The 17,910-nt window shown below is 40.5% G+C and overlaps 2 protein-coding genes across 2 annotated transcripts; both read right to left on the bottom strand.

Moving 5' to 3' along the window:
- Positions 1-6: 6 nt before the first annotated feature.
- dpep2 (dipeptidase 2) lies at positions 7-7,609 on the bottom strand. Its single transcript, XM_076077789.1, has 11 exons — positions 6,521-7,609; positions 5,871-6,031; positions 5,619-5,745; positions 5,294-5,423; positions 4,789-4,939; positions 4,268-4,337; positions 3,384-3,560; positions 1,689-1,773; positions 1,513-1,588; positions 817-952; positions 7-591 (listed from the first exon to the last, which is right to left on the bottom strand). Exons 1-11 carry the CDS (start codon positions 6,569-6,571, stop codon positions 385-387), a joined length of 1,371 nt encoding a protein of 456 aa, XP_075933904.1. The 5' UTR covers positions 6,572-7,609; the 3' UTR covers positions 7-384.
- A 7,625-nt stretch (positions 7,610-15,234) lies between these two features.
- LOC142933771 (ribonuclease P protein subunit p25-like) lies at positions 15,235-16,835 on the bottom strand. Its single transcript, XM_076077993.1, has one exon. The coding sequence runs from the start codon at positions 16,667-16,669 to the stop codon at positions 15,833-15,835; it is 837 nt and encodes a 278-aa protein (XP_075934108.1). The 5' UTR covers positions 16,670-16,835; the 3' UTR covers positions 15,235-15,832.
- Positions 16,836-17,910: the final 1,075 nt, after the last annotated feature.

Consider the following 17,910-nt stretch of genomic DNA (forward strand, 5'->3'; position numbering starts at 1 on the left):
TAAAGGTGCCATCTCAGCAGTTTTATTGATCAGTCTCATTTGCCTTCATGTCATAGGTTTTCATAGATATGTCAGCACAGGTACAACACATTAAATGTGTAATAAATATATTTCAAAATGAATAGTAAAGTGCCTTGGGATTGATGTTCTGTAAATTTAAATATACTGTATATACAGAGGCGACTTTTAAATGACCTACCAAATGGGGCTACACATTAAATGCTTTTTTGTATTGATGGGAAGAAAGTGATTCTCCCCTTATCTTTACTGACCTGTGGAGTGCTTGGGTGGCCCACAAATTGATACAGCAATCTCATTAAGCTCTCCTTATTTATAGTAAAAATGATGCATGGTCAGGTTTAGCTCAACAGAGTTTCAAAACATTCATTCTATCATAAGTAGACTGGAAAGCAGCAGAACTATGGCGTGGATTAGCAGACCTTTTGGTTCATGTGGGGCTCTGGAGAAGGGACTCTGATGAGAGTGCCCTCTTGGGAAAGGACGTCTAAGGACCAGCCTGCATGGGTTCTGCACCTCCTCTAAGGAGATCTGGACCTCACTGGGCTGGCTCAAAGTCATCTGATCACGGACCTGGGGGAAATACAGCGAGACGAGAGGGAGGTGATGCACACTGATGTAATAATACACACTGCGGTAATTTCCCACCAAACATGAAGCCTTTTATCCTTCATTATATCCAAATCACCCCTGTGGCCAAGAAATGGAGCGAAAGTGTGCCTTTCAATTAGTTACCTACCCTTCATTTACCAGAGAAGGCTGTTCTTTGACATAAAATATATTAATCTTATAGCTCACCCGCTCCACCTCCTCAAACACTCGCAGGAAGTTCTTTCGAAGGACATCAGCTAACTCAATCTCAGTCCAGTTCCTTTGCAGGAGTTCCTGGATTAGGGCGGGATACTTGGACACATCCTCTAACCCCTGAGGAAAGCTGTTAACGAAAAACACATTTCAAGTCACAGATTTTCGTCGTGCAAAAGAAGCCACTCATACTGAGAGTTTTCATGTGACGAAGTACATTACTTATAAATTATGAAGAGGAAATAATAATAATTGACACTTGTAAATATAGTTTGTTTTGTGACATTCCTGTTTGAACTAGATTGTGTCTGTATGCAGGGGGGGGGGGGGGATACATTCAATGCCTATTATTCTGGAGCAAATCTACTCCACCAGCTCTCTCTTTATGCCTGTTAGAAGTAAAAAGTTATTGATTTTTACCATTTTTCAGCTTGTTGACAGCTCAGACAGCCAAATTGCTGATATCATGACAGGCTAACAAAAGCACAGTTCTCATTGATCTGGAGAGTGCCAGAGGCAAGTGTGTACCCAACTGGTATGAGCTTTGTTTTATTTTGTTTTCTCTGCAAGTTGTGTGTCTGAAGATCACCACTCATCCTATCATGGGATGGAATATATGTAGATTTACTGTCCCTTAACTTAGTGCTTCTAGCTATCTGTATGTTGTGTTAGCAAGTGAATACTTCTTACCTCACAGCACCTTCAAAGTCCCCTCCAATTCCTATCGACTCAGCTCCAATCACCTTCTTAATGTGATCAAAATGGTCTGCAAAACCCAGGTGGAAAAGTAAATCAGCTGAGATATAAGAAATACAAACTACAGATTCACCTCACGACAAAAAAAAGACTCAATACGGATGCCTCACCAGCGACACGAGAGATGTTTGCTTCGTCGCTGCAGGATATGAAGTTGTTGTGGAGATTCACCATGATCAACCCATGTTTCTTTTTCTGAAACACAACACACAAGTGTCACTGCCAAGTCTAGAGAATAAGAAGAAATACAGAGAGAAGCATTAACTAAGATAAGCTATGTACAAATACATTTTCCAGACACAAATAGCCATGTCTGTCTCATTTACATTCACTAGTTGTAGTGGTAGATGTGGTAAACATCAGGTTTATGCTCGTCTTATCTCAAACACCCTGTAACCCTGTGCTGTGCTATGCAACACAGAAATCTTTGGCAAGATGAGAAACACGCCCACTCAAGAGGGATCTGAGGGGGCCAGAGTTAGGTTGAGGAAAAGTAAGAGAAGTAAATCCATGTTACTACATTTTATTGATATTCAGCCTTCATCTACTGCGACAACAGGTTCATATATTTTACAAGCCAAGTTTACGTTTAGAAGCAAATCAGAAAATGCAATGGATTTCATGTTTTTGGGATGGATGTTTCTTACTGTTTCCATGGTATAGAAAACACTTACGGTAATATACTACACATAACAACCTATACTATTAATATTAAGAAGAGTTAGAAAATGTGTGATTAAATATTTGAACCTATATTGTTGGTAGTTGTTCAGCAGAAACGGAAATAAATTGATTAACTTAACTCATCCTGGCATGGGACTACATTGCTCATAGTGTTGGATAAATGAGAAAAAGTGCTAGTGGTGAAGGAGATTGATCTTCAATTGTAAGCAAAGTACAGCCTGCTGTATATAATAAACAAACGATCGGGACCCAAGTGGGAGGAGTGAAGAAGTTAATGAGTTGGTTGAACTGAAGCTGAATGAGGACATGAACTAATGGTGGCTGAAAGGGAAATTCAGAGAAGGGTTGGGGGAAAGAGACACAAGTACAGAGTGCAAAAAGTACATTAATACTACTGGTATTTAGTTGATACTTAACTTTAAATAGACAAAACAGTACATTCAGGTTTGATTCTTTGATCATCAACTTCAAAACAATCAAGATAAGAGTCTCGCCCATAGCACTCTGCTGAAAGTATACTAGAAATCAACTAAAGAGCTGTTGGATAAAGACCGTGGAGCTTAGGCTCGTAAAATTCCTGTAGTGCCTTGTTCTCACTGCTTACAATATGCTGGAGGAAGAACACTCACTGTGAACCATTGCTTCATGTTGGAAACCGCACCACACAGTCAACTGACTTGCAAATACAACACTCTAAAATATACAAAGTGCCGTTGATCCACTGATCATAAATCTCACCCAACGTGTCATTATCAGGCTTTACATGGTTGTGCAGGGTATGCTGAGATGAGAGCGGACATTGGTAGGAAGCAAATGGTTGTAAAAATGGAACAACACAAATACAGCAGAGAGATCTTAACTTGATTTCTTGATCCTGCAAATATACCATTATCAATTATACTGACTGTTAGTGGGCTAGAATCAGTTTAATTGTGGAAATCCGTTCAGAATGTATTTATCCGGTTTATACGCAAAAATAATCTAACTTTGGAAACAAATTGCATGTTCTTTGTCAGAGGTATAAATGAGAATTATTATTAATATAACTTAATCAGTGACTGGATTGATTTAATCAAGTAAGTAAACAAGCAATTCATCACGCAGTTAATTAGTTTTCTCACCAGATCAAGCAGCAGCCAGTCAGGTACGTTGCGGCCATGGCTGCAGATGGAGAAGGAAGATGAATGGCTAAAAATAACCGGCGCCTTGGAATGCTTCAGCGCGGCCCAGGCAGTGTCCCAAGAAGTGTGGGAGAGGTCCACTATCATTCCCAGTCTGTTCATCTCCTCCACCACGGCCTACAGAAAACACATTCAAAAGCCATTTACAGTATCATGGGAAGCAAGGAAGTCAAATCAGCCGACAACAGGACATGGTTACACCTACACGCAGGTAAACACACTCATGCAGAGAGCAATCAAGGAAGTCCTCAATTGCTACAGAGCATTTAGTATGAAGAACATTAACCGATTTTAACAATAACAAGGTCCACTTTCTTTGGCCCAATCTTTTACTGGAATGTCTCAAGGCTGAAAAATTACTATCATAATCCTCTCCTTTTGGACTTTTATTATTTAAAGCACTATCATTATAATAATGAAAACAACAACTACTTCTGCTACTAATACAAAATAAGAGGAACACATATATATATATATATATATATATATATCTTTTCTATATAATACACAGAAGATTCTAATGTATTTCTATACTAAAACTCTATTGCCTTTTTAAATAACATTTTAGTCACTATTTACAGAATTTGAAGAAAAAAAACCCATTTTAAATTCTATGTCAGTAATCATTCATCATCATTAACTGTCATAGCTATCAAATGTCAGGTTTCTCACTTTAAATCAAATTGAATCTTCATCATAGTATTATTTTCTAATACCTCCTCAAAAAAGGCCAGCCGAATCCAGCCAACATGCTTTGTTCAATGCGATAAAAGAAACAATTCTGTACAGTCGTTGATATTACTGATACTAAACAATAAGCTTACCTTCCCAAAGTGTGTCAGGCTGTTGTTCTGTCTTTGATAGACATTATAAAGTTTTGAGGATGATTCTGCCCTGTATTGAAAAATAATATTTTCAAAACCACAAATGATGACAGTGTTGTCTTGTGAATCCCCGCTACCATAAAATATATCCAAATACTGCTCCATTTAGGGCATCTGACCAGGGGACATTAACCTACATGCAAAATCAAGTTACAAACAGAGCCTAAATATAGGTTTATTTGAATAAAAGGAAATAAATAAAATGTAAACACATTCGACCTTTCCATTCAGTCAACCCTGTAAACAAACCCTCATACGAACGAAAGCTAAAAAGGTAAAGGCGTAGTTCTGGTTCAGGCAAAATCATCCTATGTATCCCTAGTATTGATTCTCTGTTGAGTCATGTAGCCATCATTCACTTTCTGCATTGTATAAATCATATGAGACATTCTAAATACAATAATGCATTCAGAATTGTCTATTCAGAATAGACAATAATGCATTCAGAATAGATTATTTACCAGGGTGTGTTGCAGGAATGTGTCAGGGCCATGGAGCGCACCCCGAGCTGGTAAAACATCCGCAGGGCTGGCAGACTGCTGTCAATGGAGTGGCCCCCCTCAATACTTATCAGACAGGCAATCTTATGCCTCATCTCAGAATTCCTCAGCTCTGCAGTGACAGACACACATTTATTTCACACAATATCCAAAATGAACGCCTCAGGGGAAACAGGCGAGGCACAATTATTTTTTTGTGTTAGCGAGTGTGTGTGATTCTTCAGTAATGACGCACAGATGATATTACTTTCATGTCTCTCTTTGCAAATAGGGACTGTTAAGACATGCAAAAGTATGGATTCACAAATCACAGGATTATGGATGTTTTTGATGTACATTCACACATGAAACAGAAATACCCCACTCAATTATAATTGTAGATAATCAACTACATTCAATCCCTCTTTCATCTCCATAGTGGTTTTGTGGGTAAATTGCTTGGATGCTGTGTTGAGGTGTACTATACCCTGGGCAGATGTGACCAGTTCAAAGTCCTGGTACTCAGTGCACATGCGTCTGACCACATCTATTTGTTCCAGAGTCAGCCTCACAGCATCCTTATCCTGGGCCCCACACAACACGTAGACCGCAAACATCTGACAAAGGGACGGGTACATGACACAAGAGAGCCAGAGGGGTATCTAAGTTACTAAAGTGCCTGTAATTGGTTTGATCTTTCCACAACATAAACTTAGTAGATGCTGTTATTCAAAGACTACTCTCTGGGACAACTTATACGATAGATCTGATCAGGGTCAGGAGTGAAAGACTGATTGATTAAACTGCGATACCTGTGCCTGTACATGGCCTGCTTGGAGTCGGGTGATGTCGGTGGCCACTTTGCTAATGTTGTGAAGGTCAACTTGGCTCAGCCGATTGTTGTGGCGTATCCTCAGCTGGAGAGCGAGGTCATTATGACTGACCGATGGAGAGAGAGGGCGTAAGGAAAATTGAAGTCATGAAGAGGCATTTCAATCTTAAATCCATTAATTAATTTCCATGATTGAAAATGCTGTGCAGAAGAGACAATACACATGATTTACCCATCGATAAGGGGGTATTTGGACATTAAGTCATGCACTCTGTCTCTCTCAGAGTATCCAGATATCAAACAACACAGAGAGGAGAGAACCACAAGATGCCCAAGGGACTTCATCCAGATTGCGCTGGAAGCACTGAATGCACTTTTCCTGGTAAGCATATTCTGAGAAGAGAGAACACATCAGTGACCGACCTGCGCAATATAGTGCGTAAGGCATGCATAGCATTTCCTATTTTGGACATATCATTAATTTAGGAACTCACTGCACAGATAAGTCCATTTTGGAATATTACAGAAATATTGCAGTGACAGTTAAAAAAACAAAACATAAGAGCATCATTGCAAACTTACTGCTTTATATCTCATGTTTAAAGTCCTACTTAGAAAACATTACACTATTATTGGTGAGGTTTAAATCCCCCATGGTATGATGGAATCGTGCATTCTCACAATAGAACATAATTAAAACACAGTGAGTACACACAGAAACACACTCTCAAAACAATCTTGACGTATCAGCTCATATAATAGCTAATGTATGAAAATGCCCACTGGACAGTAAAAACAATGATGCATCTTCATGTTCCAATATAAGTTTATACATCTATATAATAGCGGGAAACAATTCAGTTTAAACCACGATGTACTTACCTGCTGGGTCCTTAAAAGAAACGTGTTGACCACCTTGTTTAACAACTGCATCAACAGTGCGAACTTTCCAGCTCTCCGCCTCAGTCAAATGTAGAACAAACCTGCACAAAACTGGCAGTTGTGCTGACTGATGCATTCAAAGTCATGGCGCAAAAAATAACAAAAAGAGTTTCCGATTTTCTACGTGATAAGCACACAGACACAAATGCTCTCATTAGAATGGCATATTGACTTTAACTGCTACTACCTCCTTCTTATTGTACCTTCTTCACTTCCAAACGCTTTACAAGCATTGCAGTGAACGAGTTAACGATGGTTTCATATTGGATAAACAAGACAGTATAATTTACGAGGAGCACTTGAAAGCACCGTAGAGACCTGTGGATTTAATGTTGCCATCTGTTGGCCGAATAATGAAATCGCTACCATTAAAAGACTCAGCAGGCTACAGGTCCAGTTACCTACTTACCCATCATGCTCTCAACGTTTTTACATTTGTCACGTCTGCAATGATGATTCATTTCGAGCTACCATGTTTGTGTTTTGTAAAAGTATTTATTCGTTGAAAAAAAATAAATAAAAAAACCCACGTGTTTGACAACACTGAGCCGTCATCCGCTCTTCAAACGTTCAAATACTGTCCAGATTTCCAGACCGCGTGTCGTCACAGAAAATGCTTCAAAATGCACAAAAACATGGCACTCGGGTGCAACACCTGATGGAAACATCAACTCGGAAAGGGACACAAGTAAGTCGAAAGATGTTAAGCACACATGTATAAATGCTATAACATAATACAGATTGATGTAAATGAATAAACTTATTTGGAAGAAAACCCCATCTTGCATTAGGCCAATTTAGCTGATGCCCACAAGCTTAGCAGGTTTGCCTGCCATCGTCCTTGTTTGGCTCAAGCTTACAAGTTTGGAAACAAGTTAGGACTATTCAACTCTTTCTGTTTTGTCACAGCTAACCTAAGTAGACCCATCTCACAGCAGACAATTGGGAATGTCACAGTAGGAAAAGAAAAAAGCACATGTGTAAATACTTAACGATGTCTCCATTCCAATAAGTGTCCGAGCAAACCGTTTCAGTGTGCGGGCTTGCACAATGCCAGAACCCAGGAACTGGCTCATCTATATGGAATGCAGCCCTCAATAACGTTATTAATTCCACCTGTGCTCTTATTGCATATCTGAGTCAGAAAACAGGGTTATGATTAAGTGTTGGTAAACAAAGTACGATTACTGTGCCAAAGAAATTGTGTTTTGGGTCCTTTAAGCTGTTTTGTGGGATAAATACAATGCTGTTGAGAGGACATTCAGTTGGTTACTGTAATGTTTAAGGAGGTTGAGGCTTTTTGTAAGGCTTAGAATGTTGTATTTTCTCTAAAGCATTAGGGAGTTTGTTGGCCTTTGGGTCACTTCACGTGGTAATATTGCACAATACTTTGATATCAAGACAACATAATTCTTCAACCCATAAAGTCATGTTTTTGTTAGAAGGTTGAACCAGCAGCTCGTGAGGCAGGTTGAACTTCCTGAGCTGGTGCAGGAGGTGCATATTCAGCTGGGCCTCTTTTCTGACTGTGTCTGGGTGCCCACCTTAGGTCCTGGAAGAGATGGTGGATCCCAGAAACCTGAAGGATTCCACAGCAGACACAAGTCAAGAGTTTGGCATTTGGAGCACACGACAAAACCGGGCGAGAACAACATCCCGAGGTAAGAGTGCATTTATCTGCGAAGGTTGTTAAATATTGATGGTTTTGACGTCCCTCTAATGCTGTTCGGTGTGTTTTATACAGAGCACATTTCGACTGATAAACCGTGCAATGCTACAAATCCACTAACTAAGATTTGTACACAGATGGCACAGTATTTGCACGAGTTTGGTTCTTTAGCATTCTGTGGTAGTGGAGGTCTTAATGGTTTATAAGAGTAGTGATGGAAATGGTGATCGAATTAGCTGTTAATGTGTTTGTGATAATTGTTTTTCTTGCTTGAGTGGTACTTTGGTTTGCTTTGGAGAGAGGAAAGCTTTTGCCTGTGGTGTGTAAATAGTGCGTGCTCTGTGAATGCATAACAACAAACTGTTTAGAAAACAAGGAAAAACAAAAAACAAGGATGGCAACAATTTGGCATGGGATATTTTATTTTCCCATGTATGATAAGGGGATGCTTGTTTCCATTGTAGCATTCAAAATCAACCATCTTCAGACATTAATTCCCATCATAGTTACCATTCCTGGTCTGTGGGGGATTCAGTATGATCGCAATGGCCACGTAGTGCATCCTTGCTGGTGTAAAGGTACTAGGATGGGGGAGCGTTCTGTGCGCAGGACATTCTGTTTTTGACTAATTTAATTACTATCTAAATGCATGAGGTGTATCTGGCCATATTTGTGATATGTGGTAGGTTTTCACTTTGTGCTGCCAGAAGCCTTAAGTAAGAGTAAGTACATCCAGGCACCACTCCACTGGAGCAATACATGTACCTGGTCAGATTACATTGCTCTGCCTTAACAAGAATCGTACCCAGAAAGATGCATCTGATACTGTAAACTGCAGCTTTCAGTCAGGCCTGAATGCAGAGGTCCGGACCACAGCAAAAACAACCTCTGCTCTTACATGCTTTCAAACTTGAAATGCTCTTGTGCTTATAATGAATCCGGGGTGGATTGTGCAAATTTGAACGAGTCCGTGTTGATGGGGAGCATCGGGGTGCCACAAATGAATTTCAATTAATTTCAGCGGGAAGATGCAAATCCTGATTCTGTGGTCCACCCACTGCGATCTGGCCTTGTAGTCTGTAATGAGGAGAGCGATTCGGCTCTGATTGGAGCGCCCTACTGCTTCAATGGAGTAATCACAACTGTGTTGATATTACTCTACCAATCCTCCCACGGCGCGGAGTGGACCCCCAGCCGACACTGTTTGAATTCAAATTAACGAAATCATTTAGTCACGTTGTCGACCTCGCTGTGGAATGTGAATGGCAGCACAAAAAATATAAATTCCTTACGTTTTCATTGTTTGATGAGGGAGCTTAAGCCACATTCTTGTCATTAGGTTACTGTCAGTTCACCTTTAAGAAAAAAAAAAAGGGTTTTCTATATATGACGCTTTCCTTAAAATCCCCAATGAAACTGTGCAGAGATAGCAGAACAGAGAAGCTCTTTAAATCACCATGAGGAAAAAAGAAATGCCACTGGCCGTAGGTGTATTTTACCAGTAATATAAATTGTGGAAGTATAATTGTGCTACTTTTAATAATAGTTTCTAAAAAGTACATTTTTGCAGACTGCAGAATTACATCCGAAATCAGATTCAGAAAGTCATGTCAAAAGTTGATCACTGTTTTAATTAAAATGCTGAGATGATGAAAAGGTTTGGAGCATGGTAATGCAAATGGGGATGTGGAGAATTTATTGTTGCTGCAGCTATGACTTTTCTTTAAAATACTGCTCTGTGATTAACACTGCTAAACTTCCACCAAGAAGGCCAATCCTTGTGAATGTTGTGCCCACGGTTTGGAATTCTGTCTGTCTTGATAGCTGCAGCTAGCTAGCTAGATTGAGTACTCTATTAATCCCAAAGGGAAATTGTTGTGTTACAGCAGATACTTCACGCAAATCACAAAAACAAACTAGAGGACTGCACTCAGTAGAGTGTAGATCTCTGCCAAGTGGGCCCTGCAACAACCACCATTGTAATGCTTGATTGAATGAACACAACCCACAATTGACCCTTCGATAAGTCCCACCCTCGAACGCAGACCGGCCAATCGTAGCGTAGTTTCGTCCAGCTCTGAGGAAGGTCTCACAACGAACCAGCTTTGCTCAATAGACTCATGTTTGAGATTTATTTTCAGGCTGGTTTTGTGGATTTTGAACTAGTTTAACGTTGTTTAATAGTGATGCTCATCATCTGAAGAGGTTGGAAGGAGATATGCGTTTCTAAAATGTTATGTTTCTACGTAAAAATGTGTGGCGCTAACATTAGCATATCACTAACTAGCATTTGCACTTCTATCCGACACGAGTTACCGAAGGTAAACTCAATGTATACACATGCTGCTTTTTGTTTTTTCAATGATTGTAACAGTGAATAAATGCATATTCTGCTTTACAGGAACAGGGTTGTTCCTTAATTTCCTGGTTTTCTGTCCTGATCACCATGTGACGCTGTGATCTGCAGGCTTTAGCTTTTATCTTCAGCTTTTTTAACTCCACATTCTCGACCCTTTTATCTGCTTCTCGCTCAAATCAATTTCTTTTTTTAGTTTTTCCAAAGATTAGATAATATTATGCAGTTAATGTAGTTCGTGACAGTGTTGGCTTCACGGCAGCTCTGACAGCTTGGCAGAATAGCAGCGGGGGGAAGTGGCTAACTCATCGTGGTGAATTTGTAGTTATGAATTCCTCTGTTCAGAAAAACAACTATTCAGGCTGTGTACTTTTTAATAACTTTTTAATACAATACTTAGTTCGAGGGAAGTATGTAGAGAGGTGTTATCCCATTGCTGTCCCAAAAGTAAGCTGCTTAAGAAAACTACTGTGCTTTCAATTCAATGATTATATTGATCGCACTTTCCAATTATACAGATAAGACCGAGAGGCAGCAGCTGTTCGTCACTCTATCAGTACTGAGTAGAAGACTAAAGAATGTTAATATGCAACCCAAGTGCACTGCACCTTATGCTTGGATGGTTTTCACCTCTGAACACGGCCAGTATATTAGAACAGTTCAGTCACCATATTAATCACAGCATAATTGCATTTCCCCCACATTGTACAGCAGTGTGTGTGTGTGTGTGTGTGTGTGTGTGTGTGTGTGTCTTTCCATTCTTACTTTTATTTCACAGATATCGGTTAATAATAAGTGTAGCCTCTCCTGTTTCTCATCAGTGCCTTTTAGAAGTAGCTCTACAGAGTATATCATTATGAGTGCTTTTCATAATATCGAAGACGTCCTTTATACTTTAAATTCGTTAAGCTAATTAAATCTGAAGTCCTCTCATTATTGTGATGGGGAGGGAATGATAATAAAAGGGTAGAATGTAGTCTTTACACTTGTTGAAATTAAAGACGGAGAAAAAGCAACATTTTAGTGGGCTGGCAGTGAGATTGGCATTAAACGATAAAAAGAAAAACACTGCCCACAGCTCCCATTTACTTTTATTAAATGCCGTCTGATGATGATTTATGATTACAGATATAATTTATACTGTGACCATTTAGCTTTGTTGTGCAAACCCTTTAGTGCGCAGGACAATAGATGTCTGTCAGATATACCAATAATGGCATCCTTGAGTAGAGGGGTGTATCTTTTTCTACGTTTGACTTTGAACTTATTCCCCCACCAGAGGGCAGCAACGGTCAGAATAAACCCTTGTTGATTTTCTTCACCTTTCTTAGCTCATCCCTAATGTTAGAAAATTACCGATATAGTAACTAACTGATGCATGTTACTAAATACATAAAACTGTGCGCAAATAATTTAAAGAGCAGGGGAGAATCCTTGGAGCAAATGTAATTTTACCTCAAGTTGCTGTTCAAATTCCAACAGCACAATGCAGCTGTCAAAAGCTATACAAATTCCATGTTAGTAACCACTAAGTTTTGTTCTAAGGGGATGGTCTTCACTTACAGTAAATATAGTTTTTCCTCATTTTCAATTGGGGCTTTTGAAAGAATGCTGTAGACATTTTGGTCCCTTAACTCCTCATTTCTTTTGCCCTGGATTCTGGCAGCCCTGTAGTCAGTGTTCATTATCTGCTCTTACAGCTTTGACTTCAGCACAGCAATTACATCCTCAGCTGCGCTGATTAATCCAACATGGAGGCATTTCACAAAATGGTTTTGAAAAGGCATTTCCAGACACTTACCAGGGAGTAGCTATGGCACAGCTTGTTTATGCAGATAGACCACAGCCAGTCATATTGCAATAAGATGATTTCAATAGCTGCTTAAGTGTTCTCTTAACCTCTAGTGTATACCGGGTAAGAAACAACAGACTGTTGGGAAAGTGATTAATTCAACCCATTTTTCTCCTGACATAAAATGGAGGTCTGCCTCATGTCATGTTTGGGTAATGTATGGTTCTCTTTTGTTGAACATATTCCCTCTATGGCCATTCGTTAATATGTCTCCACTGCTCTCTGCTTAACTGCTTAACCTTCCCATTCTCTCCTGACAATCACATAATCAATCACTGTCCCATTGCTTGACAAGGCAGACAAAGAGAGCGTATGAGTGAGAAAAACCTTTTGGCCTGTCTCGACAAGCAAGAGGAATGTCGACTTCAGAGGGCTAACACAGGCGGAAAACATAGGCCCAGTAAATATTCAATTTAAAGGATTCGCAGATAAGGCGAGTTGAAAAATTGAGGCAGCACCCATTCTTCTAGATAAGAGAAGACGGAGCCATCTGGAGGCTGGGAGATAGCGAACTCCCACACCATCCCAGAGACCTCGCTCTCTTCTGCTGCAGCGGCAGAGAAGGGAAAAATAGAGTGCCAACACTTTCATTATGTTAACTTCAAAATGAATTTATTCACATTCACTGCATGTAGTTATTGGCTTTGGTAAACAGAACGTTACTGCTGTGCCCGCCATAATAGATAACAATGTATTGGTCAGTCTTAACATAATGCTGTGATGATTTAATAACTTAAACTATTTAAGATATTTCTCTGCATTACCATTTTGATGTAATCATTAAAAAAAACTAAAAAATTTGTTCTGAAACAATGTGATCCATTCAATCAATCCATTCGAGCTCCATTAACAGTTACTGCGAGAAAAATAACGGCATTCTTTCACTGAAATTGTCCAACATCCATACTCGGTGGGGAGAAATAGGCATCACTAGTAGTCTCTAGAGTCGCGCCCACCCCAAATGATCTTTATGTATATCTCCTTCATGGTTGAAGGTATGGGAAATTTGTGCTGAATATATATATATATATATATATATATATATATATATATATATATATATATATAATTCAAAGTAAACCAAACTCAAATGGTGCATTTTAGGCCCTGGCCTGTATCTTCTTCAAATCCACCTCGACAACATCTTTGAAAACACACAATATTTGCAAAATGGAACCTCAGCTTGTGAATAACCTTGTCCATATCGTTCTAATGCACTTTGTTGACTCCTCCACCATGCTATTTCGTGCCAGCCACATCGGATTTAGCTCTGGGATAATGCTTTAGTCAGTATGTTTTATCTGTTCTCTCACTCAGGTACGCTGTGCTGTTATCCCTAATTACCCCCACTGCATTTTACACTTGGCCCAGAATTCTTAATGCTTGATAACAGATGCAGGTCGATTTGAAATTTACTTATAGCGGCATTATCTTTTTGACCCGCATTGCAGACTGACTGTCCCAAAGGCTCTTGGGTGAAAGCTGTTAACTCTGTGATAACAGCGACCTGAAGTGATAACCTTCCAGCAGTCTCGAGGACACACAGTTTGCTACATATGTGCTGTATTGCAGTCGCAGCATTTCTTATTCAACCTTGGGTGCTCTGCTGTGCTCTGATTCACTTAATGGGATCGAGAGGGAGGTTAATCACTATGTCCACCATAGACTGTTTAAAATGCTGGCTGACCATTATATGAAATATTACGATTTGTATTCCTTTGAAAGATGAATTTGAACGCTAATTCTGTTGAAGTGAACTCAACTTTTTTCCTCCTTTTTTTTAAGCTGTAACTGAATTGTCTCCCCAGTTAGGATTCACTTTGATTAATTTACTTTCGGAGGCCGACATCTGCGTTTGCAGATTTTCATTAAGATCAACATAAAAGCTTCAGACAAGGTTCCACTTATCTTAAGTTATTATCCCCAGAAGCCATGGTTGATTAAGTGGAAAAAGCGCTTAAGTATTTGAATAATTCCCAGAAAGGTTTGATTGTCTTGTTAAGGACAACTCTTTAAAAGGTATAGAATACGTTTTTATGTGTATAAATCTTTAATCCATAAAATTCAATACATACTCTGCCAGCTGTTTTTTTTTTTTTTTTTCATTCTGCTCGGAGTTGAATATTGACCCGATTGCCATAGATGTCTGCAGCATCCAGTTAAGCTTCAGCAATCAGTCAGCGGTACCTTTTTTTTGCAACTCAAATTATATTTAAATGCTGTGGAAATACAGAGGCAATGCATGACAAATGTCAACAGCAGAACGTCTGCAGCCATTTCATTAATGTCAGTCAACTTCAAGTGCATATTGTTACGTTTAAACATAGCTCTTTTTAGACCACATTGTTTTGCATACAGATTTTCTTGAGAAAAGCTTGAATATAGCCTCGTGGAAGAGGTACGCTGTGCTATACAATACAATACAATAGATATGGTGGGTGGGTAGGCCTATCAGCTGAAGCGGAGTATAGCTTGTTGCCTTGGTTTCATATTTTACACGAACAGTGTAGTGTGAAGCTCTGTCAAGCCTAGTTTTAATCCCTTTCTCCACTGTGTTGTGTGATGTTGTGTTGTTATCTTAATGATAATCGGTGCCTGTATTTCTGCCCTCGGCGTTTCTGTCAGGCTGGGTTGGTTTAGGAGCTGTGCCTTATCAACAGCTTTGTCATTAAATCAGCTTTTTCTACAGAGAAATTTCACTGCCGTTATTCTTATCAACAGATCAGCACACTGTGATTTTCTGTTCAATCAGAGCTTTGCAAATTCAATGACGGGTGAGTAAGAAAGATGAAACAAAATTTCCATTGGAAATAAACCCCAATTTATTTAATTTAGTGTTCATGAAAGTTAATAATCAGACAAATAAAATAGGTATGTTTTGCATTTGTCATACATCAATGGCTTTCAACTGTTTTTATTTTATACTCTTGGGTCTACCTTGTGCATTTTTAGAGGCTACACTTAAAGAGTACGGAGGAATAGAAATGATTGCAACATGATGCTAATAAATGATTCTATCCACAGGCTGTAGATAGTTTACTGCAAGCAGGAATCTGGAACCTGTGCAATTCATGGCTTTTCTTTTGTCAGTGTGAAATGGGATGTGAATCGCTTAAAGATTTTATAGCACACATCACAATTATGTGAACGTACCCAGAAACGCATCCCTTAAATGCTGTATGTACAGAGGCAAGCTTTCAGGTCCCAGTCAAACTGACCTCTGGAGGCTGGAATTGGTACTCAGTTCTTCTGAGAAAGCACTGTTCTGTCTGAGTGAGTGTTCTGATTGTCTCAGCATTGTGCTTGAGTGGAGGGCAGCGCCAAATTAACTCTCCTGATTCAATCCTCTCCACTGTTCGACACCGGTTCAGCCAGTCAGTGAGGAGGGTGGACTGACACTCCTTCCCCCAAACACACTCTCTTACAGTGAGGGAAACCGCTGTATGGCAAAGGTCCAAGAGGTCTCTTGCATGCCGTTTGCGTGGCAGATTCGATCCCCTCTCTCTCGTCCCACAGTGCACTGAGAGTCTCTGGAGGCTGATAGCCCGGTTCCTGGGGATCCAGTGGGTCTTTGGAGAGAAGAACGCTGATAGAGGGCACAGTCCTGTGCACCGTCATCTCAGATGTCCCCCCTTCACTACTCTCCCATACCTCTTTCACCACCTTGTACTGCAGTTTGGTCAGCTGGTGCAGAGAGCCCACTTTCCGTTTCATGATCTCAGCACAAGTGATGGTCTTCGTGACCGCGCGGCCCGACCCCGTGAAGACCACCTGCCTAAGCCCACCTCCACTCACTCCTCCCCCACTAACGCCCTTCTCTCCCTGCATCCGTGTCATGGCAAATCCCATTAAGTTGCGGATCTTACTTCCCTCCTTCACGCGCATCTCCAGCACCCCAGAGGCCAGTCCTGGAAAGGGACAGGGGCTGTCCTCCTCAGTTCGGCAGACTTTCTTAAACCCTTCCTGCCCTAGTTTAAGTGCAGGGGGAGGGACTGGCAGTGGTGTTGGCTTCAGCGGGCTGGAAACATTGTAGACCACTGCTTGCTGGCCAGCATTGCTGTAAGTTTGATCGTGGTAGACGGGGCAGGTCCCTGGGGTTACCCCATTTTCCATTTGGATCGGTCTGTTCACCTCTAGTCCGGGATGGGGCCTGACAGCGTCTCTGGTCAGGTACTGGTTCTGGCCACTCAGCACTCCACACCCTGGGAACATTTCTTCCGTCTTCAATGCTCCACCGCAATGTTAGTCCAGACGCACACTTTTCCCACATGGAACACAGCTCAACATCGTTTTCTTATGCATGTGGCACTTTTCTCTCCCTACAGCTGTAAAGTTTCGAGACTTCACATGAGAAATATTACCCGTTCCCCAAGAGCACTATCAATGAAGTCTTTAATGCTCCCTCTCGGAAAGAGCTGGAGAAATAAGATAAACGCCTGGCTGGTGAATTAAGAGCACTGTCGGGACTATTCAAGATGTTCTTTAAAGAGCATCTCAATTTCATACCACAAATGACTATTTTGAAAGTGCTCTGGTGATGGATAAAAATAATGAAAACATTAAGATAAATTTTCCTTTTTCTGCCGTTTGTATCTATTTCATATAATACTTTTATCCTTAATAGCTGTCAAAGATACAGAGTTCTTTGTTGATTCTTCTTCAACAAAACTTTTCGAAAGAAAATCTAAAAGCTCAAATTAAGACTCCACCTTTTCCTTCGCGATCCAGTCCAGCGCTGTTGATTTTGATCTGCTGAAAATGTCTCCTTCAACTCAAAATTGACCTCTTGGCTTGTCCAGCTGATAACTTCCACCTCCTGTTTTGGACCTCTTGGTGTGTTACTCCAGCTTGAGTAGGTCTGTGTCTCCTCTCCCTGTGCTCATCTTAGCATCCACAGTAGTTGAGGCCAGGGTTGCATGGAGGTCTGCACCTGGGGTGTCCTCCCTAGGGCTCTGTCTTGTCTCCAGTGGTGCTCTGGGAAGTCTGTTCTGTTCCCCCACAAAGAGACATAAGGGACAGGAGCTGCCTCACAAATGCTCACAGGAGGAGTGTCTGTGTGGTTGAGGGGGAGCATGAGGGAAAGGGGAGACAGCCCTCTTAAAGGCGCAGGTCTTTTCATCTTTTAGATGAACACCCTCCCCTCCACAACTGAAGCCTGCCATCTGAGGAAAAGGAGAAGGGCTGGGCTACTTTGTCCCTTTAAAACCTAGAAAGCAGATCCCCGGCAACTTTGTCAATCTCTTTAGAGGACGTTCCAGTGTGCAATGTACATGACTGATTAAACTTGAGTTCTGAAATAGAGACTCAGTCAACCTTTAAAAATGCATTTTCAGCTACGAAACAATGAATTAAATTAGCTCAGTTATAATTGAAAACATCCTTCAAAGAGCCACTGAAAGTCAGCAGCATTAAATTGCACTGTACTTTGCCTTCATCCTATTAGATGTTTGTGA

This window comes from Anarhichas minor, unplaced genomic scaffold (assembly GCF_050575085.1).
Source record: "Anarhichas minor isolate MPS153535 unplaced genomic scaffold, ASM5057508v1 ptg000062l, whole genome shotgun sequence".
In the NCBI taxonomy this organism is placed as follows: domain Eukaryota; kingdom Metazoa; phylum Chordata; class Actinopteri; order Perciformes; family Anarhichadidae; genus Anarhichas; species Anarhichas minor.